Source organism: Heterodontus francisci, chromosome 43 (assembly GCF_036365525.1).
Source record: "Heterodontus francisci isolate sHetFra1 chromosome 43, sHetFra1.hap1, whole genome shotgun sequence".
NCBI lineage: Eukaryota > Metazoa > Chordata > Chondrichthyes > Heterodontiformes > Heterodontidae > Heterodontus > Heterodontus francisci.
In genome coordinates this window covers 29,847,589-29,874,262 of record NC_090413.1, presented here as the reverse complement: position 1 = coordinate 29,874,262, position 26,674 = coordinate 29,847,589, and the positions used below count along the sequence as shown (strand labels likewise).

General features: G+C 46.2%; 1 protein-coding gene across 2 annotated transcripts; it reads left to right on the top strand.

Moving 5' to 3' along the window:
• The first annotated feature begins 18,766 nt into the window (after positions 1 to 18,766).
• On the top strand, positions 18,767 to 26,465 carry LOC137355575 (relaxin-3-like). Of its 2 annotated transcripts, XM_068020837.1 has the most exons (3): positions 18,767 to 18,840; positions 23,874 to 24,079; positions 25,952 to 26,465. In XM_068020837.1, exons 2-3 carry the CDS (start codon positions 23,902 to 23,904, stop codon positions 26,224 to 26,226), a joined length of 453 nt encoding a protein of 150 aa, XP_067876938.1. In that variant the 5' UTR covers positions 18,767 to 18,840; positions 23,874 to 23,901; the 3' UTR covers positions 26,227 to 26,465. The 2 variants fall into 2 exon arrangements, with proteins under 2 accessions (XP_067876938.1, XP_067876936.1); XM_068020835.1 differs by lacking the exon at positions 18,767 to 18,840 and having other exon boundaries at positions 23,750 to 24,079.
• Positions 26,466 to 26,674: the final 209 nt, after the last annotated feature.

Genomic DNA, 26,674 nt, shown 5'->3' with positions numbered 1-26,674 from the left:
TTTGATTGTCTATTTTCAGCCCACGGAACAGAAGATTCTGGGATGGTTTGATAAAGGAAACTGAGCACTTTCCATAATCAATTTTCCACATTCATCAAATGGATCTGTTGTAAATTGTAGCATCAAATCTCACAGAAACATGTTTGAAAAAATATTAAAAATCACTTGAAATTACAGATTGTAATATTTGTACATTTGTTGTCGTCCTTGGGTGTGAACTGTTTCTAAACTCATGCCCAGATTGATATCTCAGCCAGTGCCACACTGAGGCTGGGGTTTGAGGTGCTAACTCAGGTCCCTCTCTATCTCGGTCCATCTCTCTCTCTCTCAGTCTGTCAGTGTCACAATGTGTTGGCATCAATAAATAACAAACCCAAAAGCCAGCCAACCCGGAACCCTCCAAAAGACTACATTGTGAAACCTGTCATTTTGCTGATTCTTAAGATCACTCTTTTAGTTAAGACATGAGGAATTTCAGTCACTGTGGAAACTGTGAGAAACATCAATACATACAAAAAGCACAAAGCAGGTTTGTAGAGAATTGGTGTAAATATTATGTCATTACACTATAGGTGTTGACAGCACAGAAGGAGTCCACTTGTCACATCTAGCCTTTGCCAGCTCTTTATCAATGCACTCCAGAACAAATCCCACTGTCCCCATAGCCCTGTATCAATCCCGAACTAAACCTACTGCCCCATTCTCTCCCCATAGCCCTGTATCAATCCCGAACTAATCCCACTGTCCCGTTGTCTCTCCCCATAGCCCTGTATCAATCCCACACTAATCCCACTGTTCCATTCTCTCCCTATAGCCCTGTACCAATCCCACACTAATCCCAATGTCCCGTTTTCTCTCCCCATAGCCATGTACCAATCCCACACTAATCCCACTGTCCTGTTTTCTCTCCCCATTGTTCTGTACCAATCCCACTGTCCCATTTTAGTTATAGAGAGTCATAGAGTCGTACAGCATAGAAACAGGCCCTTCGGCCCACCGCGTCCATGCCGACCATAATGCCTATCTATACTAATCCCACCTGCCTGCATTAATTCCATATCCCTCTATGCCTTGTTCATTCAAGTACCTGTCCAGATGCCTCTTAAATGTTGCTACTGTTCCTGCCTCCACCACCTCCTCTGGCAGCTCATTCCAGATACCCGCTATTCTTTGTGTGAAAAATTTACCCCTTTGATCCCCTTTAAACCTCCTCCCTCTCACCTTTAATCTATGCCCTCTAGTTTTAGTCACCCCTACCATGGGAAATAGACTCTAGCTATCTACCCTATCTATGCCTCTCATAATTTTATATACCTCTATCATGTCCCCCTCAGCCTCCTTTGCTCCAGGGAAAACAGGCCCAGCCTATCCAATCTCTCTTTATAATTCAAACCCTCCAAACCAGGCAACATCCTTGACTCTTTTCTGCACCCGCTCTAGCTTAATCACATCTTTCCTGTAGTGCGGCGACCAGAACTGCACACAGTACTCCAAATGCGGCCTAACCAACGTTATGTACAGCAGTAACATGATGTCCCAACTCTTGTACTCAATGCCTCGGCCGATGAAGGCAAGCACGCCATACGCCTTCTTCACCACCCTGTCTACCTGTGTTGCCACTTTCAAGGAACTATGTACTTGCACCCCAAGGTCTCTCTGCTCAACAACACTCCCCAGGGCCCTGCCATTCACTGTATGTGTCCTGCCCTGGTTTAACTTCCCAAAATGCATCACTTCGCACTTGTCTGCATTACATTCCATTTGCCAATCCCTTGCCCACTTTCCCAGTTTATCTATATCCTGTTGTAACCTTAGACAACCTTCTTCACTGTCCACTATACCACCAATTAGTAAGCAAACTTACTAATCATGCCCCTTACATTCACATCCAAGTCATTAATATATATGACAAACAACAGAGAGCCCAGCACTGATCCCTGCGGCACACCACTGGTCACCGGCCTCCAATCTGAAAAACAACCCTCCACTACCACCCTCTGCCTCCTATCACCAAGCCAATTTTGTATCCAATTTGCTAGCTCACCCTGGATCCCATGTGTTTGAACCTTCTGAACCAGCCTACCATGCGGGACCTTGTCAAAGGCCTTGCTAAAGTCCATGTAGACAACGTCCAGCGCCCTGCCTTCGTCAATCCTCTTGGTCACCTCCTCGAAAAACTCAATCAAATTCGTGAGACATGATTTCCCACGCACAAAACCATGTTGACTAATCAGACCATGCCTTTACAAATGCATATAAATCCTGTCTCTCAGAATCCCTTCTAATAACTTTCCCACCACTGATGTAAGGCTCACTGGCCTGTAGTTCCCTGGCTTATCCCTGCTGCCCTTCTTAAATAAAGGCACAACATTAGCTATCCTTCAGTCTTCTGGTACCTCACCCGTGGCTAACGATGATACAAAAATCTCTGCCAGGACCCCAGCAATCTCCTCCCTTGCTTCCCATAGCATCCTAGGATACACCTGGTCAGGCCCTGGGGATTTATCCACCTTAATGCGCTTCAAAACCTCCAACACCTCCTCCTTTGTAATGTTGATATGCTCCAGGATATCGCTGTTCCCTCCCTTGAACTCACTAGATTCCATGACCTTCTCCACAGTAAACACAGACGAGAAATATTCATTTAAGACCTCACCCATTTCCCGTGGCTCCACACATAGATTACCACACTGATCCTTAAGGGGACCTACTCTCTCCCTAGCTACCCTTTTACTCTTAATATACTTCTAGAATCTTTTAGGATTCTCTTTTATCTTTGTCAGGGAAATCTCATGGCCTCTTTTCGCCCTCCTAATTTCCTTCTTAAGTGTAGTCCTACATCCCCTATACTCCTCGAGGGACTTGCTTGATCCCAGTTGCCTACACCTGACAGATGCCTCCTTTTTCCTGACCAGACCCTCAATATCCCTCGTCAACCAAGGTTCCCTAAACTTGCCAGCTTTGCCCTTCCATCTAACAGGAACATGCCGGCCCTGTACTCTTCCTATCTCACTTTTAAAAGCATCCCATTTGCCAGACGTCCCTTTACCTGTAAACAGCCTCTCCCATTCAACTTTTGAGAGTTCCTGTCTGATGCCATTGAAATGAGCCTTCCCCCAATTGAGGAATTCAACCTGAGGACCAGTCCTATCCTTTTCCATAACTATCTTGAAGCTAATAGAGTTATGGTCACTGGTCCCAAAGTGCTCCCCCACTGACACATCAACCACCTGCCCATCCTCATTTCCTAAGAGGAGGTCGAGTGTAGCCCCTTCTCTAGTAGGGCTATCCACATACTGCTTCAGAAAACTATCCTGGACACACTTAACAAATTCTTCCCCATCTGATCCCTTAGCACTAAGGCAGTCCCAGTCAATATTAGGGAAGTTAAAATCACCTACTATTACAACCCTATAATTCCTACACCTATCTGTGATTTCCCTACATATAGGCTCCTCCACTTCCCTCTGACTATTGGGGGGCCTATAGTATAATCCCATCAAAGTGATCACCCCTTTCTTATTTCTAAGTTCTACCCATATGGCCTCTCTGGACATTCCCCCTGGGATATCCTGTCTAAGTACTGCCGTGATGTCCTCCCTAATCAATAGTGCAACTCCCCCTCCTCTCTTACCTCCACCTCTGTCACACCAGAAAGATCGGTACCCCGGAACATTGAGCTGCCAGTCCTGCCCATCCCTCAACCACGTTTCCATAATAGCTATAATATCACAATCCCATGTACCGATCCATGCTCTGAGTTCATCTGCCTTACCCGGAAGGCTTCTTGCATTAAAGTAAATGCAGTTTAGCCTACCAGACCTTCCACACTCCCTGTCCTGCCCCTGCCCGGCCTGCCTACTGGACTTGCTTGCTTTAACCTCTACATTTGCCTCAACTATCTCTTCGGAGAGACTATTACTTTGGGTCGCTCCCCCACCCCCCGCAAGACTAGATTAAACCCTCCCGAGTAGAACTAGCAAACCTCCCCGCAAGGATATTGGTCCCCCTCCAGTTTAGATGCAACCCGTCCTTCTTGTACAGGACACCTCTGCACCAGAAGAGATCCCAATGATCCAAGTAGCTGAAGCCCTCTCGCCTACACCAGCTCTTCAGCCACACATTCATTTGCCTAATCCTCCTATTCCTACCCTCACTAGCACGTGGCACAGGGAGTAATCCTGAGATTACAACCCTAGAGGTCCTGCTTTTTAACCTTCTGCCTAACTTCCTAAATTCACTTTGCAGGACCTCATCTCTCTTCCTGCCTATGTCGTTAGTACCAATATGGACCATGACCTCTGGCTGCTCACCCTCCCCTTTCAGAATGTCCTGCAGCCGCTCTTGACCCTAGCACCAGGGAGGCAACATACCATCCTGGAGTCTCGTTTGTGGCCATAGAAATGCCTATCTGTACCCTGTACGATAGAATCCCCTATCACGATAGCTCTTCCACCCCTTTTCCTTCCCTGCTGTGCAGCAGAGCCCTACGTGGTGCCACGAACTTGGCTGTTGCTGCTTTCCCCGGGAGGTCATTCTCCCCAACAGTATCCAAAGCGGTATATCTGTTTGAGAGGGGGATAGCCACAGGGGACTCCCACACTACCTGCCTGCGCCTACTACTCCGTCTGGTGGTCACCCATCTCTTTTCTGCCTGTGCAGCCATTACCTGCGGTGTGACCACCTCACTAAACGTGCTATCCACGACTTCCTCAGCATCGCGGATGCTCCACAGTGAATCCACCCGCAGCTCCAGCTCCGTAACGTGGGTAGTCAGTAGCTGCAGATGGATACACTTCCTGCACACATGGTCGTCAGGGACACTGGAAGCGTCCCTGATTTCCCGCATAGTGCAGGAGGAGCATATCACGGGGCTGAGCTCTCCTGTCATGACTTACCTTTAGGTTAACTTAAATTAACTCCCTTAATTTAAAAATACTAATTACATTAGGGGCCTTGTTCTACCCATTCCAATCTAAAGTCCTTAATAAGTTACACTGAATTTTTAAAAAACACTTTAGTAGTACTCACCTTATCACCAGAGGTTTTTTTTACAAAAAAAACTTTCCCCTTTTTTTTAAGATATTCTAACAGCTGCTACTCACCAACCAATCACCTTGCAGCTCTCCTCTGACGTCACTGTTGGCTTTTTTTTCCCCAAAACTCCAGCACGCTGGAAGAACTCCGACTGCTCTCACACAGGTCTGCTCTGGTCTGCCCTGCTCCGCTCCTGGAAGGTAAGAGACTGGGCCTCGATCCTCGGCTCGATTTATAGGCTCCACTCTCGGCGTTCGCCCCACAGGTCCGCTCCACTCCCGGAAGGTAAGAGCTTTTATCTCCCCATTGCCCTGTATCAATCCCACACTAATCCCATTGTCCTACACTCTCCCCCAGATTTAAACTGCCACTGGGAGAGGGGAAAAAACATTCCACAGAGATAGAATCATAGAGTGTTTGAAAGTTTATGGCACAGAAAGAGGCCACTTGGTCCACTGTATCTGCATTGGCCGAAAAATGATCCACCCATTCTAATCCCACCTTCCAGCATTTGGTTCATAGCCCTGCAAATTACAGCACTTTTGAGGTGCATATCCAGACTCCTTTTGAATGAGTTGAGGGTTTCTGCCTCAACTACCCTTTCAGGTAGTGAGTTTCAGACCCCCAACACCCTTTGGGTGAAAAAAGTTTTCCTCAAATCACCTCTAATCTTTCTACCAAACACTTTAAATCTATTTCCCCCGGTTGGTCACTGACCTCTCTGCTAAGGTAAATAAGCCCTTCACCTCCACTCTATCCAGGCCCCTCACAATTTTGTACGTCATTCAAATCTCCCCTCAGCCTTCTCTGTTCCAAGGACAGCAACCCCAGTCTGTCCAATCTTTCCTCGTAGCTACATTTTTCTAGTCCTGGCAACATCCTCGTAAATTGCCTCTGTACCCTCTCCAGAACAATTACATCCTTTCTGTAATGAGGAGACCAGAACTGCACACAGTACTCAAGTTGCAGTCGAACCAATGATTTATACAGTTCGAGCATAACCTCCCTGCTCTTGTATTCTATACCTCAGCTAATAAAGGAAAGGATTCCATATGCCTTCTTTACCACCTTATTGACCTGTCCTGCTACCTTCAGGGATCTGTGGCTATTCACTCCAAGGTCCTCACTTCTATACACCTCTCAGCTTTTTTCCCATTAATCGTGTAGTCCTTTGCCTTGTTTGACCTCCCCAAATGCATCACACTTCTCTGGGTTGAATTCCATTTCCCACTTTTCTGCCCATCAATATCTTCCTGCAGCCTACAGCAATCCTCCTCACTATCTACCACACGGCCAATTTTTGTGTTGTCTGCAAACTTCTTGATTATGCATCCTACGTTTATGTCAAAATCGTTCATATATACCACAAAAAGCAGAAGACCCAGTAATGAGCCATGCAGAACGCCACTGGAAACAGCCCTCCAGTCACAAAAACATCCGTCAACAATCACCCTTTTTTTCCTGCCACTGATCCAATTTTGTATCCACCTTGCTGAATTTCCCTGGATCCCATGGGATTTTATTTTTTTAACCAGTCTGCCATGTAGAACCTTGTCAAAAGCCTTGCTAATATCCATGTAGACCAAATCGACTGCACTACAATCATCTATCTTCCTTGTTAAATCTTCAAAAAAATCAATCAAGTTAGTCAGACAAGATCTTCCCTTAACAAATCCACGCTGACTATCCTTGATTAATCTGTGCCCTTTCTAAGTGACAGTTTATCCTGTCTCTCAGAATAGATTCCAATAATTTGCCCACGACTGAGGTTAGACTGACTGGCCTGTAATTATTTGGACTATCCATCACTCTCTTTGTAAACAAAGGTACAATGTTAGCAGTCCTCCAATCCTTCGGCACCACACCCGTATCCACTGACAACTGGAAAATGATGGACAGGCCTTCCGCATTTTACTGTCTGGCTGCTTTTAACAACCTGGGGTACATTTCATCCGGTCCTGGTGATTTATCCACTCTTAAGGATGCGAATCCTATTAATACTCTTCCTCCCTCCCTATGTTTATCACATTCAATACTTCACACCCCTTTTCCTTGACTACAATATCTGCATTGTTCCCCTCTTTTGAGAAGACCAATGCAAAGTATTCACACCAACATCTTCCGCTCCTACACATAGGTTACCTCTTTAGACCTTTATGGGCCCTGCTCTTTCCTTAGTTATCCTCTTACTCTTAATGTATTGATAAAACATCTTTGGGTTCACCTCTCTTTGCCCTCTCTTTGTTTTCCTAATTTCCTTTTTGATTTGACCCCCTCCACTTTCTATACTCCTCTCAGCTTTCTGTAGTATTGAGTTCTTGGTGTTGGACACAAGCTGTCCTTTTCTGCCTTATCTTACTCTGTAAGCAACTTGACATCCATGGGGCTTTAGATTTGACCATCTCGCCCTTTTTGTTTGTGGGAACATGTTTACTCTGAACCCCCTGAATCTCCCCTTTGAATGCCTCCCACTGCTCTGATACTGATTTACCTTCAAGTAGCTGTTTCCAGTCCACTTTCGCTAAATCACTCCTCAGTTTAGTCAAATTGGCCTTGTCCCAATTGAGAACTCTAACTCCTGTTCTATCCTTGTTCTTTTCCATAATTATGTTAAAACTGACTGAATTATGATCACTACCACCAAAATGCTCTCCCACTGCCACTCCTTCCACCTGCCCATCTTCATTTCCTAAAACTGAGTCTAAAACTGCGCCCTCTCTTGTTGGACTTGCTACGTACTGGGCCAAAAAGTTTCTCCTGAACGCACCTCAAAAATTCTGCTCCCTCAATTCCTTTCACACTAAAACTATCCTAGTTAACATTGAGGTAATTAAAATCCCCTACTATTACTGCCCTGTTGTTCTTGCACTTCTCAGAGATTTGCCTGCATATCTGCTCTTCTATCTCCCTCTGACCGTTTGGGGGTCTACTGTACATTCCCAGCAGTGTGATTGCCCCTTTTTTGTTCCTTAGCTCAATCCATATGGCCTCATTTGATGAACCTTCCAACATATCATCCTTCCTCACAGCTGTAATTGTTCCTTTGACCAAAATTGCCACTCCCCCTCCTTTCTTATCCCCCTCCCTATCAAAGAACAAAGAACAAAGAACAGTACAGCACAGGAACAGGCCATTCGGCCCTCCAAGCCTGCGCCGATCTTGATGCCTGCCTAAACTAACACCTTCTGCACTTCCAGGGCCCATATCCCTCTATTCCCTTCCTATTCATATATTTGTCAAGATGTCTCTTAAACGTCGCTATCGTATCTGCTTCCACCACCTCCCCTGGCAGCAAGTTCCAGGCACTCACCACCCTCTGTTTAAAAAACTTGCCTCGCACATCCCCTCTAAACTTTGCCCCTCGCACCTTAAACCTATGTCCCCTAGTAACTGACTCTTCCACCCTGGGAAAAAGCTTCTGACTATCCACTCTGTCCATGCCGCTCATAACTTTGTAAACCTCTATCATGTCGCCCCTCCACCTCCGTCGTTCCAGTGAAAACAATCCGGGTTTTTCCAACCTCTCCTCATAGCTAATGCCCTCCAGACCAGGCAACATCCTGGTAAACCTCCTCTGTACCCTCTCCAAAGCCTCCACGTCCTTCTGGTAGTGTGGCGACCAGAATTGCACGCAATATTCTAAGTGTGGCCTAACTAAGGTTCTGTACAGCTGCAACATGACTTGCCAATTTTTATACTCTATGCCCCGACCGATGAAGGCCTTCTTGACTACCTTATCCACCTGCGTTGCCACTTTCAGTGACCTGTGGACCTGTACGCCCAGATCTCTCTGCCTGTCAATACTCCTAAGGGTTCTGCCATTTACTGTATACCTCCCACCTGCATTAGACCTTCCAAAATGCATTACCTCACATTTGTCCGGATTAAACTCCATCTGCCATTTCTCCGCCCAAGTCTCCAACCGATCTATATCCTGCTGTATCCTCTGACAATCCTCATCATTATCCGCAACTCCACCAATCTTTGTGTCGTCCGCAAACTTACTAATCAGACCAGCTACATTTTCCTCCAAATCATTTATATATACTACAAACAGCAAAGGTCCCAGCACTGATCCTTGCAGAACACCACTAGTCACATCCCTCCATTCAGAAAAACACCCATCCACTGATACCCTCTGTCTTCTATGACCGAGCCAGTTCTGTATCCATCTTGCCAGCTCACCTCTGATCCTGTGTGACTTCACCTTTTGTACCAGTCTGCCATGAGGGACCTTGTCAAAGGCTTTACTAAAGTCCATATAGATAACATCCACTGCCCTTCCATCATCAATCATCTTCGTCACTTCCTCAAAAAACTCAATCAAATTAGTGAGACACGACCTCCCCTTCACAAAACCATGCTGTCTCTCGCTAATAAGTTCATTTGTTTCCAAATGGGAGTAAATCCCGTCCCGAATAATCCTCTCTAATAGTTTCCCTACCACTGACGTAAGGCTCACCGGCCTATAATTTCCTGGATTATCCTTACCCCACTTCTTAAACAAAGGAACAACATTGGCTATTCTCCAGTCCTCTGGGACCTCACCTGTAGCCAATGAGGATGCAAAGATTTCTGTCAAGGCCCCAGCAATTTCTTCCCTTGCCTCCCTCAGTATTATAGGGTAGATCCCATCAGGCCCTGGGGACTTATCTACCTTAATGCTTTGCAAGACACCCAACACCTCCTCCTTTTTGATAATGAGATGACTGAGACTATCTGCACTCCCTTCCCTCGGCTCATCATCCACCAAGTCCTTCTCTTTGGTGAATACTGATGCAAAGTACTCATTTAGCACCTTGCCCATTTCCTCTGGCTCCACACATAGATTCCCATCTCTGTCCTTGAGCGGGCCAACCCTTTCCCTGGTTACCCTCTTGCTCTTTATATATGTATAAAAAGCCTTGGGATTTTCCTTAATCCTGTTTGCCAATGACTTTTCATGACCCCTTTTAGCCCTCCTGACTCCTTGCTTAAGTTCCTTCCTACTGTCTTTATGTTCCTCAAGTGCTTCATCTGTTCCCAGCCTTCCAGCCCTTACAAATGCTTCCTTTTTCTTTTTGACTAGGCGCACAATATCCCGCATTATCCAAGCTTCCCAAAACTTGCCAAACTTGTCTTTCTTCCTCACAGGAACTATCGCATCTGAAAGCCCTGTAACCAGGAACGTTGAGCTGCCATTCCTGTCCCTCCTTAAGCCATGTTTCTGTAATAGCTATGATATCATACTGTCACGTGTCTATCTGTGCCCTCAGCTCATCGGTTTTATTTGCTATACTCCTTGCATTGAAATAGATGCCCTTGAACACTGCCAAACCCTTTCTTTTATTTTATAACCTTTGTTTCCTCTGTCTTCCAGATTCATCCATTAATTTTCTGCCTTCCATTTTCATTTCTGATTTTGTCCCAACTGAGTCTACCCGAAGGTCCCCATCCCCCTGCCAAACTAGTTTAAACCCTCCCCAACAGCACAAGAAAAACGTCCCGCAAGGAACTCAGTCCCAGCTCTGTTCAGGTGCAACCCGTCCGGCCTGTACAGATCCCATCTCCCCCAGAGCTGGTCCCAATGTCCCAGGAATCGGAAGCCCTTCCTCCTGCACCATCTTTCCAGCCACGCATTCATCTGCCTCATCCTTCTATTTCTATGCTCACTTGTGCGTGGCACTGAGAGTAATCTGGAGATTGCTACTTTTGAGGTCCTGCTTGTTAATTTCTTACCTAGTTCAGTAAACTCTTTCTGCAGGACCACATCCCTCTTTCTACCTATGCCGTTGGTACAATGTGGACCACGACTGCTGGCTGTTCACCCTCCCCATTCAGGATGCTCTGCAGTTGTTCAATGACATCCTTGACCCTGGCACCAGGGAGGCAACACACCATCCTGGATTCATGTCTGCAGCCACTAGATCTTTTAGGGCAGTTTTTTTTAAGGCCAGTGGTGAATGCTGTTGTTTTATCACTGGCAGCATATTATTTAACCCAGTGATTTACATGCTTCTCGTCAATCACAGAATAAGGGCGGCACAGTGGCGCAGTGGTTAGCACCGCAGCCTCACAGCTCCAGGGACCCGGGTTCGATTCCGGGTACTGCCTGTGTGGAGTTTGCAAGTTCTCCCTGTGTCTGCGTGGGTTTTCTCCGGGTGCTCCGGTTTCCTCCCACAAGCCAAAAGACTTGCTGGTTGATAGGTAAATTGGCCATTATAAATTGTCACTAGTATAGGTAGGTGGTAGGGAAATATAGGGACAGGTGGGGATGTTTGGTAGGAATATGGGATTAGTGTAGGATTAGTATAAATGGGTGGTTGATGTTCGGCACAGACTCGGTGGGCCGAAGGGCCTGTTTCAGTGCTGTATCTCTAATCTAATCTAATCTAATCTAAACTTGGAGTGCGCACAGTACCAGCAGGCAACCACTAGGTGGGAGCAGAGCTCCACATTGTCAGTCTGTGTGTCACCACCTCCAAGTACCAGCCACAAAAACCCTTTGATCCGAAATAGCAAATGCTAAAAAACCTCCAACTTCAAATGGCCCCCAAAACAATCCAACACCAAACCCACCAAACATCGACATGGTGAAATGTGTCATTTTGTTAATTTTTAAACTCACTTTCTTATTTACATGAGGAATTTCCATGGGAAATGTGAAAAATTAAACCATTTTTCAGAAAGCCCAGAAAATTGAGAATCCAGCAGCCATGGCTGGGCAGTTCTCATTATAAATGTGAACATAGGATTAAAACATGAGAACAGGATGTGAAGATTTGTACAGGAATGCTAATATAATTGCAAGACTAACAAACTTGATTGAATTTTTCGGAGGTGACTAGATGTGTAGATGAGGATAAAGCAGTTGATGTAGTCTACATGGACTTCAGTAAGGCTTTTGATAAGGTTCCGCATGGGAGATTGTTTAAGAAGGTAAGAGCCCATGGGATCCAGGGCAATTTGGCAAATTGGATCCAAAATTGGCTTAGTGGCAGGAGGCAGAGGGTAATGGTCGAGGGTTGTTTTTGCGATTGGAAGGCTGTGACCAGTGGTGTACCACAGGGATTGGTGCTGGGACCCTTGCTGTTTGTCGTGTACATTAATGATTAGATGTGAAAAGAGGAGGTATGATCAGTAAGTTCGCAGATGACATGAAAATTGGTCGTGTCGTAAATAGTGAGGAGGAAATCCTTAGGTTACAGGATATAGATTAGGATATAGATGGGCCGGTAAGATGAGCAGAGCAGTGGCAAATGGAATTTAATCCTGAGAAGTGTGAGGTGATGCATTTTGGGAAGAGTAACAAGGCAAGAAAATATACAATGGATGGTAGGACCCTAGGAAGTACAGAGGGTCAGAGGGACCTTGGTGTACTTGTCCATAGGTCACTGAAGGCAGCAGCACTGGTAGATAAGGTGGTTGGGAAAGCATGTGGGCTACTTTCCTTTATATTAGCCGAGGCATAGAATATAAGAGCAGGGAGGTTATGATGGAGCTGTATAAAACGCTAGTTAGGCCACAGCTGGAGTACTGTGTACAGTTCTGGTCGCCACATTATAGGAAGGATGTGATTGCACTGGAGAGGGTGCAGAGGAGATTCACCAGGATGTTGCCTGGGCTGGAGCATTTCAGCTATGAAGAGAGACTGGATAGGCTAGGGTTGTTTTCCTTAGAGCAGAGAAGGCTGAGGGGGAACCTGATTGAGGTAATCAAAATTATGAGGGGCATTGATAGGATAGATAGGAAGAAACTTTTTCCCTTAGTGGAGGGATCAATAACCAGGGGACATAGATTTAATGTCAGGGGCAGGAGGTTTAGAGGGAATTTGAGGAAAACATTTTTACCCAGAGGGTGGTTGGAATCTGGAACACACTGTCTGAAGGGGTGGTAGAGGCAGGAACCCTCACAACATTTAAGAAGTATTTAGATGAGCACTTGAAAGGCCATAGAATACAAGGCTACGGGCCAAGTGCTGGGAAATGGGATTAGAATAGTTAGGTGCTTGATGGCCGGCACGGACAGGATGGGCTGAAGGGCCTGTTTCTGTGCTGCAGAACTCTATGACTCTAAGGCTAGGAATGCTTCTGGGGAGAGCAAGGATTTGAGAGATTAGCTTGGGTAGGTGGAGATGATTTGGAAAAGTCTTTTTGGAGTTAACACTCTGTGTATTCCTGAACATTCTTATGTATATGAGCCTAACTTTCTGCAGCACAGACCCAACCAATTTTAATTAAAGAGATATTTGCATATTATCTGGAAAGAGCACTTATTAAATGTCACCTTGCTGTTGCCTTTTGTCCTAGTTTTTATCCTGCACGCCTGGTCCAGCCATCTTGTTCCATAAAAAACATGTTTCTTATCAAGTCACAGAATGACATTTTACTCAGTTATAACCACAAATGTCACAGAAGCAACTATCAGAGAATGATAAGAGACCAAGGCTGTGTCTGCTATAATTATTCAGGAGCTCCTTCACACTGTCTCAAACAGTCCTAGGAGCAATGAGAAATTCAGGAAAACTCTCTGGGGCATTATATCCCAGGGAGAGTCAGGAAGGGCAACTGTACCCTGAGGAGAGTTCACACTTCAGGATAGGAGGGGATCTGTGCATTCACTCCCTCCAACACTGGGACACTGTGGCAGCAGTTTCTACCATATACAAGATGCACTGCCTCATCACCAGAACTTTCAAACAAGCACCAAGACGTAGCTTGGCTGGTGGTGAGAAGGGCCCTCCCCGTCAGATCCTTCATGCACACCCGAAGTCTCGCCCCCTCCGCACAGTGCCCCCGCGGTGGCTGTGGTGGGGAAGAGACGGTCGCCCACCTCCTCCTGGAATGTGCCTTTGCAAAGCAGGTGTGGAAAGAGATGCAGTGGTTTTTGTCAAGGTTCATCCCAAGCAGCTCTGTAACACAGGAGTCTGTGCTCTACGGGCTGTTCCCAGGGACGCACACCGAGACAAACATCAACTGCTGCTGGAGGACTATCAATTCGGTGAAAGACGCCCTTTGGTCTGCCCGAAACTTGCTGGTCTTCCAGCGCAAAGAGTTGTCCACCACCGAATGTTGCAGACTGGCACATTTCAAGGTCCAGGACTACGTGCTGAGGGACGTACTAAAGCTTGGGGCAGCCGCAGCAAAGGCTCAATGGGGAAAGACCACAGTGTAAGGTCCCCCCACCAAGCTGAACTGAGGGGCTGGATCAATGGGAAACCCCTCGAACTGTATCGTTAATATTCTCAATTGCTGTAAATGTAAAACTGTAATTGACATGACAATTGTGAAACGGAAGGGTTGGGAAGAAACTCATGACAGTATTGAAGGAAACTGATCTCCCTTGCAATGTTTGTATTTTTTGGTGCTGTTTGGAAACTGTTTGGCAATGTAATTTTTACAGATTTTTATGAATAAAGTATATTTTGGAAATAAAAAAAAATACAAGATGCACTGCAGCAACTTGCCAAGCATCCTTCAACAGCACCTTCCAAACTCACAGCCTCTACCACCTAAAAGGACAAAGGCAGCAGGCACATGGGAACATCACTATCTGCAATTTCCCCTCCAAGTCACATATCATCCCGACTTGGGTCTCTATCGCCATTGATTCCATGTCACTGGGTCAAAATCCTGGAACTCCCTTAGTAACAGCACTGTGGGTGTACCTAGACCACAAGGACTGCAGCGGTGCAAGAAGACAGCTCACCACCAGCTTCTTGACGGCAATTAGGGATGGGCAACAAGTGCTGGCCTAGCCAGCGATGCCCACATCCCATGAATGAGTAAAAAAAGAGCTAGTGTATGGGGTGTTCTGGCAATCCCAGGATGCTCACACACTCTGTATTCCATGTGGGTCTGTAAAAGTTGGGCACTTAATTAATTTGATAAATAATTTTAACAAATATGAATAATTATTAATATTCTAACTACACCATTTAGTTAAACTGGAGGTAGAAAGTTAAATGACAGAAAGAACGGTGATTATGAGCAAGGAATCATTTCACATTAGGAGGGACTATAAATTAGCATGAACCCCCTCCCCCCACATCACCAACCATAGCCTGCTAGCCTGTCTCCTGAAGCACAGCTTGTGTGACTGTTCCAGCTGCCCCTCAGATGTCTGATGGGTGATGTTATGTTGAAGTCAGGATACAAGAGCAAGCTACCTCCATAGCTGTAGTGACAAAGTAAATGGCTGGGACTCACAAGCCCTGAGATGGGTTCTAACTCAGTCCCTAAAGGATCGTGATACCACAGAGCAGGGAAGCAGTGATGGTGCCCATGGGCCTCAGTGCAACAGCAGGGCAGGTTTAAGAGCAGCACAAGGAGACACTGTGGGATGAAGATGCACTTGCTATAAATATATGTATAGAGATAATGAGATCCAGTGTTGTGAAGTTAGTCTGTTCTTTATTTCTATGAATGTTTGGAGATCAGTTTGTATCAGACTATGGAGGGGGTGAATCCACGGAGCTGGGTTCACGATCAAAAATAGAATCACAGATATACTTAAAGAGCTTCCAATTGACATTAACGAATGGCTCATTGACACTATGCCTTCAGCTTAGTGACGGCCCTTGGGCCACAATCATTAGAGCTTCTGCTCCGACACTCAATTCTACTGACAAAGTCTAAGAGCTTTTTTATGCAGATTTGGATTTTGTATTGGCAGTCGTCCCAAAACAAGACGAATGATTCCACTGGGAGATTGTAATGCCGGAGTCAGATACAGCTACATGGTCTGGAAGGGCTCCATCGAGAAAGCAGGAATGGGGAAATCAAATGCCAACTGTATCCTCCTTCACACCAAGTGCACTGAACATGGGCTCACCATCACAAACACACTCTTTCATCAGAAAAATAAATACAAGACAGTGTGGAAACACCCCCGATCCAAGAATTGGCACCTCCTGGACTAGGTCATTGTCCGAGTCTGGGATAGAAAGGATGTGCACGTACCATGCAGGGTACAAATGACTGCTGGACAGACCACAGACTTGGACACTCCACCATGAGCATACAGCTGGCACCCAGACCCCGAAGATCCTCAAAAGAAATCTAGGAGAAGATTTCTACCGCATTCTACAGGATATAAAAACCAAACAACAATTCCAAATGCAACTTTCTTCCCATCTTGCTCTCACAGGTTCCAACGATATGGAAGGGCTTTGGGACAAGATTAAATCTGCAATCCAAGAAACCTATGCCCAGATCTTCGGGTTTGAAACTTACAGGCACCAAGACTGGTTCAACCTGAATGAAAAACTCACGATCGGAAACACCAAGCCTTCATTATATGTCAAAATCATCCTACATTACAACAGAAATGAGAAGAATATTTACTACTCCAATCAGAGAATGATGCCTGTCATCAAGAATAAGTGGTGGGTAGGGAAGGCCAATGAAATCCAATGTTACACAGACCTGCACAACTTTATCCAGGCCCCAGACCATCTATGGACCAAAAACAAATGGTCCCTCCCCTCTCTGAGCTGAAGACGGCAATACCCCTTCTCAAAGACGATGCAGCTATCTGAGACTGTTGGAAGGAGCAGTACCAGAACCTTCAAATTGGGAGTCTACAGTATCAGACAAAAATAAAATACTTCAATGGATTTAATTGTCTCAGGGGATGTGGGTGTTGCTGGCAAGGCCAGCATTTGTTGCCCATCAATAACTGGCCCTGACAACTGAGTGGCTTGCTAGATCGTTTCAGAGGGCAGTTAAGAGTCAACCGCATTACTGTGGGTCTGGAGTAACATGCAGGCCAGACTAGATAAGGACATTAGTGAATCAGATAGGTTTTTACAACAATCAATGATAGTTTCATGGCACCATTACTGAGACTAGTTTTCAATTCCATATTTTCTTTTTAATTAAGTGAATTTAAATTCCACCAGCTGCCATGGTGGGATTTGAACCCATATCCCCAAGACATTAGCCTGGGCCTCCTGAATTACTGGTCCAGTGACATTACCACTGCACCACTGCCCCCCTTCAACTGTTTGAGAGATCAAATTTGGTATGCTGCCAACAGTTGCTGAGCTACAAAAGACTATTCAACAGATGCAGAACAACAAGGCGTGTGGTCTGGACAACATTCCTGCAGAGATCTATAAAGCTGGTGGTCGTGAACTCTCGCTCAAACTCTCAGACCTTTTTACACAAATCTGGAAAGATGAGGCACTATTTCCCGAGTTCTGCAATGTCATCATTGTCTCACCTTTTAAGAAGAGTGATAAATCTATTATATCCCTTCTGTCCAGAACCACCTCCTACCCATCGGCGACGACTTGCTTCCGGAGATTCGATGTGCTTTCTGGTATCCAGGCGAACCACAGGCATGCTCTTTGTTGCTCGGCAAATTCAGGAAAAAAGTCTGGAACAATGTAAAGAACTCTACATGGCCTTTATTGATCTGTCAAAGTCATTTGACTCCATCAATCGTGAAGCCCATTGGAAAGTTCTCCAGAGACTAGGATGTCCAGCAAAATTTGTTACTGTTCCGCAACTTCTGCATGACGGTATGACAGCAACCATCCTGTGCAATGGAAAGGAGACCGAGCCCTTTCATATCCAGACGGTCGTCAAGCAAGGCTGTGTGACAGCACCTACTCTCTTCACTATCTACCTCAGCTTGGTCATAGAATTCATTTGTGACCAAATTCCACAAGGGGTTATGATTGAGTTTCGACTCAACGGGAACCTTTTCAACCTCAACAGGCTGAGAGCCAAGATTAAGGTGACCCTCCAGCACATTCACAACTTACAATATGCCAACACTGTGCAGTTGTGGCCCACACTACAAGTACATTCAGACCACCCTCAACCTCTTCAACTCCGCATACAAAAGGGTTAGTCTCTCACTCAACATCAGCAAGTCCAGAATCGTCCATCAGCCCTCCCCCTGCACACCCACATCTCCAGCTATTGTTATTGAGGGGAGACTTTGGAAATCATTGAACCATTGAACACTTCTCATATCTCAGCAGCGACCTTTCTCAAAAGGTCACCTTCGAAGTAGAGATTCTGCACAGAATCAGTTGTGCTAGGGCAGCCTTCCAAAAAATTACACAACTTGGTGTTTGAGCTGCAGGATACTCAAAGTCAAGTGGGAAGACAGGTGAACAAACTCCAGCATCCTCACCGAAGCCAATTCTTCCAGCATCGCAACCATGATCATGTGAAATCAGCTCCACTGGTCTGGACACTGCATCCACGGGCTAAATAATCTGCTTCCGAAGCAGATCTTCTTCTCATAACTTACAGATGGCGCCCGATCTCAAGCAGGTCAAAGAAAACATTTTAAGGACATTCTGAAGGCCTCATTGAAAAGGGGACAAATTGACACTGGTGTGTGGGAGCAACTTGCCACAGTGAATCATGTGGTGGTGCCTCATCTAACATCTAACAAGCCGCAACACAGTCAGAAACCAAACGTATAAACTCTGCTGTGAAGAAGTGATGAAAGTGGAGGCTTGAGAACCCTCCTCCCTCAGGGCAACTCCTGTCCTCTCTGCCCAAAGGCCTGTGGCTCCAGGATTGGCTGCTGAGTCACCTGATGACACACAAATCATGAAGCCTGGCAGACGTCAAACTCGTTTCGAGAGACTGACAAGAACAAACAATAACCGTGTACTTCACCGTTTCAAAGGCTCTGCTGATCGGATCTTCACACAGATTCAATCAGCTGTTTGCACCTTGTTAAAGTGCGATTACCTTAATGATGAGATCCTGGATGAGAGAGTGGTGAGAATGTGGAACTCACTACCACGTGGAGTGATTGAGGTGAACAGCACAGACATATTTAAGGGGAATCTAGGTAAGTACATGAGGCAGAAAGGAATAGAAGGATGTGCTGTAAAGATCCAATATAGTAGGGTGGGAGAAGACTCACTTGGGACATAAACTGCAGGACAGACCAGTGGAGCCCCTCGCTCTCTGTCTTTCTTTCCCCCTCTCTCACCCTTTCTCTGTTCTCCTGTTTTCTATCTGTCTATATGTCTCTGCCTTCTCTCCATCTCTGTCTATATGTGCCTCTGTCTCTATTGCTTTCACCATCAGGGGCCCTGAGTGAGACATCTCATTAATGAAATACTGCGTCAATTCTGATCATGTTGGTCTCAATGTGCACAGACTGAACACTGATTTGAAGAATAGCTTGTGACGAAAGCCTTTTTTCTGTCTGTAGATAGCAGGTGGGTTGTGTGTGTCAGTCTGATAATCAGGGACACTATCAGAGATAAAAATAGAAAATGCTGGAAATGCTCATCAGGTCAGGCAGCATCAGTGGTGAAAGAAACAGAGTTAACGTCCTTCCTCTCTCGCTGTCTACATTCATGTATCCCTCTCTCTTCCTCTCCTTCTGTCTTTTTATCCTGTGTTTCCCTCTGTATCTATTTCTCTATCTCTCTCTTTCATGCCTCTTTCTATTGCTCTTTCTTTGACAGTGAACCTCTTTGAGTTTACAGGGTTTATTTAAAATATGGGGTACAGAATGAATTTGAGGCTAGTGCACTGTTTGCTGCGTAAATTCATGAACCCTGAACACAAGGCAGTGTTGGCAGCCTGCAGCGTTTGAACCGATTAGTGGGACAGAGTAATACAGAAAATGATCTGTTAGAGAACTGGGAGTCTGATACCACTTCAACTTTCAATCAGTCAAAATAGCTCGGAAATCAGCCAGCAAGTTGTATCTAATCACTACAAAGTCAATAAGGAATGAAACCGGACGGACCACCCGGCATTGACCCAGGCACCGGAAACGACAACGGCAAACCCAGCCCTGTCAACCCTGCAAAGTCCTCCTTACTAACATCTGGGGGCTTGTGCCAAAGTTGGGAGAGCTGTCCCACAGACTAGTCAAGCAACAGCCTGACATAGTCATACTCACGGAATCATACCTTACAGACAATGTCCCAGACACTGCAATCACTATCCCTGGGTATGTCCTGTCCCACCGGCAGGACAGACCCAGCAGAGGTAGCGGGACAGTGGTATACAGTCGGGAGGGAGTTGCCCTGGGAGTCCTCAACATCGACTCCGGACCCCATGAAGTCTCATGGCATCAGGTCAAACATGGGCAAGGTAACCTCCTACTGATTACTACCTACCGCCCTCCCTCAGCTGATGAATCAGTACTCCTCCATGTTGAACACCACTTGGAGGAAGCACTAAGGATGGCAAGGGCACAGAATGTACTCTGGGTGGGGGACTTCAATGTCCATCACCAAGAGTGGCTCGGTAGCAGCAGTATTCACCGAGCTGGCAGAGTCCTAAAGGACATAGCTGCTAGACTGGGTCTGCGGCAGGTGGTGAGGGAACCAGCAAGAGGGAAAAACATACTTGATCTCGTCCTCACCAATCTGCCTGTTGCAGATGCATTTGTCCATGACTGTATTGGTAGGAGTGACCACCGCACAGTCCTTGTGGAGACCACGTCCCATCTTCACATTGAGGATACTGTCCATCGTGTTGTGTGGCACTACCACCGTGCTATATGGGATAGATTTCAAACAGATCTAGCAATGCAAAACTGGGCATCCATGAGGCGCTGTGGGCCATCAGCAGCAGCAGAATTGTACTCAACCACAATCTGTCACCTCATGGCCCGGCATATCCCCCACTCTACCATTACCATCAAGCCAGGAGACCAACCCTGATTCAATGAAGAGTGCAGGAGGGCATGCCAGGAGCAGCACCAGGCATACCTCAAAATGAAGTGTCAACCTGGTGAAGCTACAACACAGGACTATCTGCGTGCCAAACAGCGTAAGCGGCATGCGATGGACAGAGCTAAGCGATCCCATAACCAATAGATCAGACCTAAGCTCTGCAGTCCTGCCACATCCAGCCGTGAATGGTGGTGGACAATTAAACAACTAACTGGAGGAGGTGGCTCCACAAATATTCCCATCCTCAATGATGGGGGAGCCCAGCACATCAGTGCGAAAGATAAGGCATTTGCAACAATCTTCAGCCAGAAGTGCCGAGTTGATGATCCATCTCGGCCTCCTCCTGAAGTCCCCAGCATCACAGATGCCAGACTTCAGCTAATTCAATTCACTCCGCGTGATATCAAGAAACAACTGAAGGCACTGGATACTGCAAAAGCTATGGGGCCCTGACAATATTCCGGCAATAGTACTGAAGACCTGTGCTCCAGAACTTGCCGTGCCCCTAGCCAAGCAGTTCCAGTACAGCTACAACACTGGCATCTACCCTGCAATGTGGAAAATTGCCCAGGTATGTCCTGTACACAAAAGGCAGGACAAATCCAACCCGGCCAATTACCTCCCCATCAGTCTACTCTCAATCATCAGTAAAGTGATGGAAGGTGTCATCAACAGTGCTATCAAGCAGTACTTGCTTAGCAATAACCTGCTCAGTGACACTCAGTTTGGGTTCCGCCAGGGCCACTCAGCTCCTGACCTCATTACAACCTTGGTTCAAACACGGACAAAAGAGCTGAACTCAAGAGGTGAGGTGAGAGTGACTGCCCTTGACATCAAGGCAACATTTGACCGAGTATGGCATCAAGGAGCCCTAGCAAAACTGGGGTCAATGGGAATCAGGGGGAAAACTCTCTGCTGGTTGGAGTCATACCTAGCGCAAAGGAAGATGGTTGTGGTTGTTGGAGGTCAATCATCTCAGCTCCAGAACATCACTGCAGGAGTTCCTCAGGGAAGTGTCCTAGGCCCAACCATCTTCAGCTGCTTCATCAAAGGCCTTCCCTCAATCGTAAGGTCAGAAGTGGGGATGTTCGCTGATGATTGCACAATATTCAACACCATTCGCGACTCCTCAGATACTGAAGCAGTCTGTGTAGAAATGCAGCAAGACCTGGACAATATCCAAGATTGGGCTGATAAGTGGCAAGTAACATTCGTGCCACCCAAGACCCAGGCAATGACCATCTCCAACAAGAGAGAATCTAACCATCGCCCCTTGGCATTCAATGGCATTACCATCACTGAATCTCCCACTATCAACATCCTGGGGGGCTACCATTGACCAGAAACTGAACTGGAGTAGCCATATAAATACTGTTGCTACAAGAGCAGGTCAGAGGCTAGGAATCCTGCAGCGAATAACTCACCTCCTGACTCCCCAAAGCCTGTCCACCATCTACAAGGCACAAGTCAGGAGTGTGATGGAATACTCTCCACTTGCCTGGATGGGGGCAGCTCCAACAACACTCAAGAAGCTCGACACCATCCAGGACAAAGCAGCCCATCTTGATTGGCACCTCATCCACAAACATTCACTCCCTCCACCACCGATGCACAGTGGCAGCAGTGTGTATCATCTACAAGATACACTGCAGCAATGCACCAAGGCTCCTTAGACAGCACCTTCCAAACCCGCGACCTCTACCAACTAGAAGGACAAGGGCAGTAGATGCATGGGAACACCACCACCTGCAAGTTCCCCTCCAAGTCACACACCATCCTGCCTTGGAGCTATATCGTCGTTCCTTCACTGTCACTGGGTCAAAATCCTGGAACTCTCTTCCTAACAGCACGGTGGGTGTACCTACCCCAAATGGACTTCAACGTTTCAAGAAGGCAGCTCACCACCACCTTCTCGAGGGCAATTAGGGATCCCTTGAACAACTTTAAAAAAAGACCCCAGCCTATCCCATCTTTCCTCATAACTAAAATTCTCCATTCCAGGCAACATCCTTGTAAACCTCCTCTGTACCCTCTCTACTGCAATCACATCTTTCCTATAGTGTGGTGATCAAAACTGCCCGCAGTACTCCAGCTGTAGCCCAACTAGTGTGCTATACAGTTTCAGCATAACTTTCCAGCTTATATTCTATGCCTTGCCTAATAAAGCCAAGTATCCCGTATGCCTTCTTGACCACCTTCAGGATCTGTGGACACGCTTCCCAAGGTCCCTCTGTTGCTCTACACTTCTCAAAATCCTACCATTTATTGTGTATTCCCGTGCCTTGTTAGCTTTTTTCCCCAAATGCATGACCTCACACTTCTCCAGATTGAACTCCATTTGCCACTGTTCCAGCCACCTGACTAGTCCATTCATATCTTCCTGCAGCCTACAGCTTTCTTCTTCATGGCTGGGTTTTTTCTGAACAATGTGATAATACCTGATATAAATGCCAGTCTGTGGATCGATGTGAAACCCCCACCTGTTCAGTTGCTGCCTCACAGGGAGAGTTACAATCCCCATGTTCTTTCTTAGTGACTTCTGCTGGACGCTGTGTGTAAGGATAGGATTGCAGCTTGCCTCCACAGAGGAATATGTTGCTGTGTTAGGGTAATACAGGAAGACCGGTCCGTCCAGTGAGGTATAGGCTGGGGGCCGAGGAACTGGCCGCCCAACAAGAATCTGAGAGTGGGGTAAAGAATTGTACAAATATTTTAAACAAAGGTTTGTGATGAAATATGAGATGTGAGCTGTGGGGTCTCAACTTCTGACAAATCATAACTGATCTCTGGGTTTTCTATTTTTAAGGACTTTTGCTTTATGTGTGTTTGATGAAAATGGGTTTTATTATCATGTTTGATAACTTACAATGGAGACATGTGTTTGGTATTAAACACAGTATGTCGGTCTCCTCCTCACTAGCCGAGACCTTTACAGTGGTCTTGACGCTGCTTATTAAACCATCAGTCTCCTGTTATGAGTTGTGACAGCTCTGTAATTACATCTGTTTATCAGATGTAACAAGGGTTTAAATAGAGTGCACTCCAAGCAAGGGGAGCACAGAGAGAGTCTCACCACAACTGTCAACTCTCACCCTTGCTCTGTCTCCTCGATCTCTCTCTTCTTGCTCTCTTTCCTCACTCTCTCTCCCTATTCTCTCTCTACTCACTTTCACATTCTCAGTCTCGCAGGATAAGAAAGCAGGGGCCCCATGATGCAGAAGCTTTGGTTTACCCTGACGGTCTGGCTGTTCATCTCAGAATTCCAGCTGAAGTCTGATGCTCGGAATCCTGTTCTCGGAGTGAAACTCTGTGGGAGAGAGTTTATCCGGGCTGTCATTTTCACCTGCGGAGGCTCCAGATGGAAAAGGACTGGGATAAATACAGAAGGTAAAAATTATCAGGCAAGCAGTTTGTTTGCAAGACCTACTCATTAAATGTTACTCAGCAGGGTGCAGAGCGGAAACTCCAGCAGATGGGTAACCCGCTAGTAATGATCCCAGTGGATTACCTGCTGGTAATGATCCCAGTGGATTACCTGCTGGTAATGATCCCAGTGGATTAGCTGCTGGTAACCATCCCAGTGGATTACCTGCTGGTAACCATCCCAGTGGATTACCTGCTGGTAACGATCCCAGTGGATTACCTACTGGTAATGATCCCAGTGGATTAGCTGCTGGTAACCATCCCAGTGGATTACCTGCTGGTAACGATCCCAGTGGATTACCTGCTGGTAACCATCCCAGTGGATTACCTGCTGGTAACGATCCCAGTGGATTAGCTGCTGGTAACCATCCCAGTGGATTACCTGCTGGTAACGATCCCAGTGGATTAGCTGCTGGTAACCATCCCAGTGGATTACCTGCTGGTAACGATCCCAGTGGATTACCTGCTGGTAACGATCCCAGTGGATTACCTGCTGGTAACGATCCCAGTGGATTAGCTGCTGGTAACCATCCCAGTGGATTACCTGCCTCCTGGGAAGGAGTAGGCAGTGGGTTTCCTCAGAGAGCTCTGATCCTCCTGCCAGGGTCTCCTCTCTGTGCCCAGCTGATGCGCGCTGTCCCTGCGGGGAGGGTGAGATCTACCCAGCATGTGAGCGAAAAAGAAAGTCGAGCATTGTGTGAGGGCAACTCCCCAGTGCAGATTAATACAGAAAGTGCTGGAAATACTCAGCAGGTCTGGCAGCATCTGTGGAGAGAGAAGCAGAGTTAACGTTTCAGGGCAGTGACCTTTTATCAGAACAGAATGAGTTCTGTATTTTCAGCATTTATTTTTATTTCAGATTTCCAGCATCTGCAGTAATTTTGCTTTTATTTTAGGATTTCCTCAGAGTTCTGTCATGTTTGATTAGTGCACTCGCTCCTGGTCTTGTGACTGTTAGTTCTGTTGTGTCAGATCTGATACGGTTAAAGTTGAATAGGGATCAAGCCTTGCTCGTGGGCTTCTGTCAATCTATTGCTGCAGGTTTTCTGAACTGATTTTTGGCACGTGGGGAGGTGGGAGGCTGAAGTGTGGGGTGAGTTCACTGCCACGTTTTGAGATGAGATATAGTGAAGCGAGGTCAGAGCAGCAGCACTGAGGTTTATAAATAATCCAAACCGCACCACAGATATTATCAAATGCAGTTAATCATCTTGCAACTAATTCACAGACTATAAAAACTGTCAGAAAAGCAACTGATTGAGAGGATTATTTGAATTAAATTGTTAGCTTATCTCACCTGGGACAGGAACAAGGGATATATAATTCCTCCCAGCAGCCTGGGTTATGAAGGGGTAAGTTCAGACAGAGGTCTCTCTCTCATTCACTGTCCAGTGGTAACTTCTCCTGCCAAGAGTGTGTGTGTATGAGAGTCTTTGTGTGTGTGTGTGTGTCTGTTCAGAACAGAGTAGAACTCGAATATGTTGGCACCTGTGGTTGAATATTCCGTCAGCTCAGTGCCTGGATTCACATATAAATAACAGCCTCATGGGTGAGGAGGAGCCAGCTGGTAGCTCTCACTGAGGCTTGGGGCGCAATGAGCATATTCCTGCATCTCTCACTTCCCTCAGTAAGTCATAGATAAGCCATGGTCTCATTGAAGAGTGAAACAGGTTAGTGGGGCTGAATGAGCTCCTCCGGCCTCTGTGATTCTTCTAAATGTGCTGGGGAAGATTTGAAATCCTGAAGACAGCAATTTGCTGCAAACTGGCTTTTTTGCAGAAGATTTAATGTTGAATTTACGCATGTGTTAAGGATTGTGGTCTGTTTCTCTTCCAGATATTCCTGAGTCCTTAACCCACTTGGAACAGACAATGCAAGATGCTAATCCCAACAACTGGAATCTTGCTGGTGATGTCACCAACTCCGAGCCTGAGAGCTGGAAAGTCCTGGTGGGATTCGGGGGTGAGACGCGGAACAGGAGGAGCATTTCCGATGATGTGTTGGAGGCATTGAGAAGCACTGATAGGAAGGGGAGGGATGTGGTGGTGGGTCTGTCCAACGCTTGCTGTAAGTGGGGTTGCACCAAGAGTGAGATCAGCTCACTCTGTTAGAGTCCCCACTGCATTATCGACAACACCACCCCGAAGACAGGTTCAATCCGTGCAAATATCTCAAATGCAAAGATCCCACTTGGACACAGACTTTGTTAGTTCAAATGTTTGGTGTTCTGATATTTGCCAAAGTTCAATTTTTCGGTCTGCCATCAAATCGTCATTGTGTTTGTCCAAAGTTTCACTCCATCACTAAAATATGCTTGCTTCATGTTTGTCCAGACTACTTTAAATAAAAAAACTACTGCATCACCATGGACACAGTTTCCTAATTATGAATGTTTAGAATACAGTATTTTATTAATTTCCTTTGTTCTCAGAAAGTTGTTAATAGCAGTTTCACTGTTTCTCAGTCTAACCGTCTTTCTTTTTTTCGGTGCAACAGTCTCACTGTCCCCCAGTGCAACAGCCTCACAGTCCCCCAGTGCCACAGTCTCACTGTCCCCCA

Excerpts from the sequence above, each read along its gene's own strand:
- LOC137355575 (XM_068020837.1), top strand. The coding sequence starts at position 23,902 with ATGATGCAGAAGCTTTGGTTTACCCTGACGGTCTGGCTGTTCATCTCA. Across the intron at positions 24,080-25,951 it reads GACTGGGATAAATACAGAAG|ATATTCCTGAGTCCTTAACC; the intron begins GTAAAAATTATC and ends TTTCTCTTCCAG.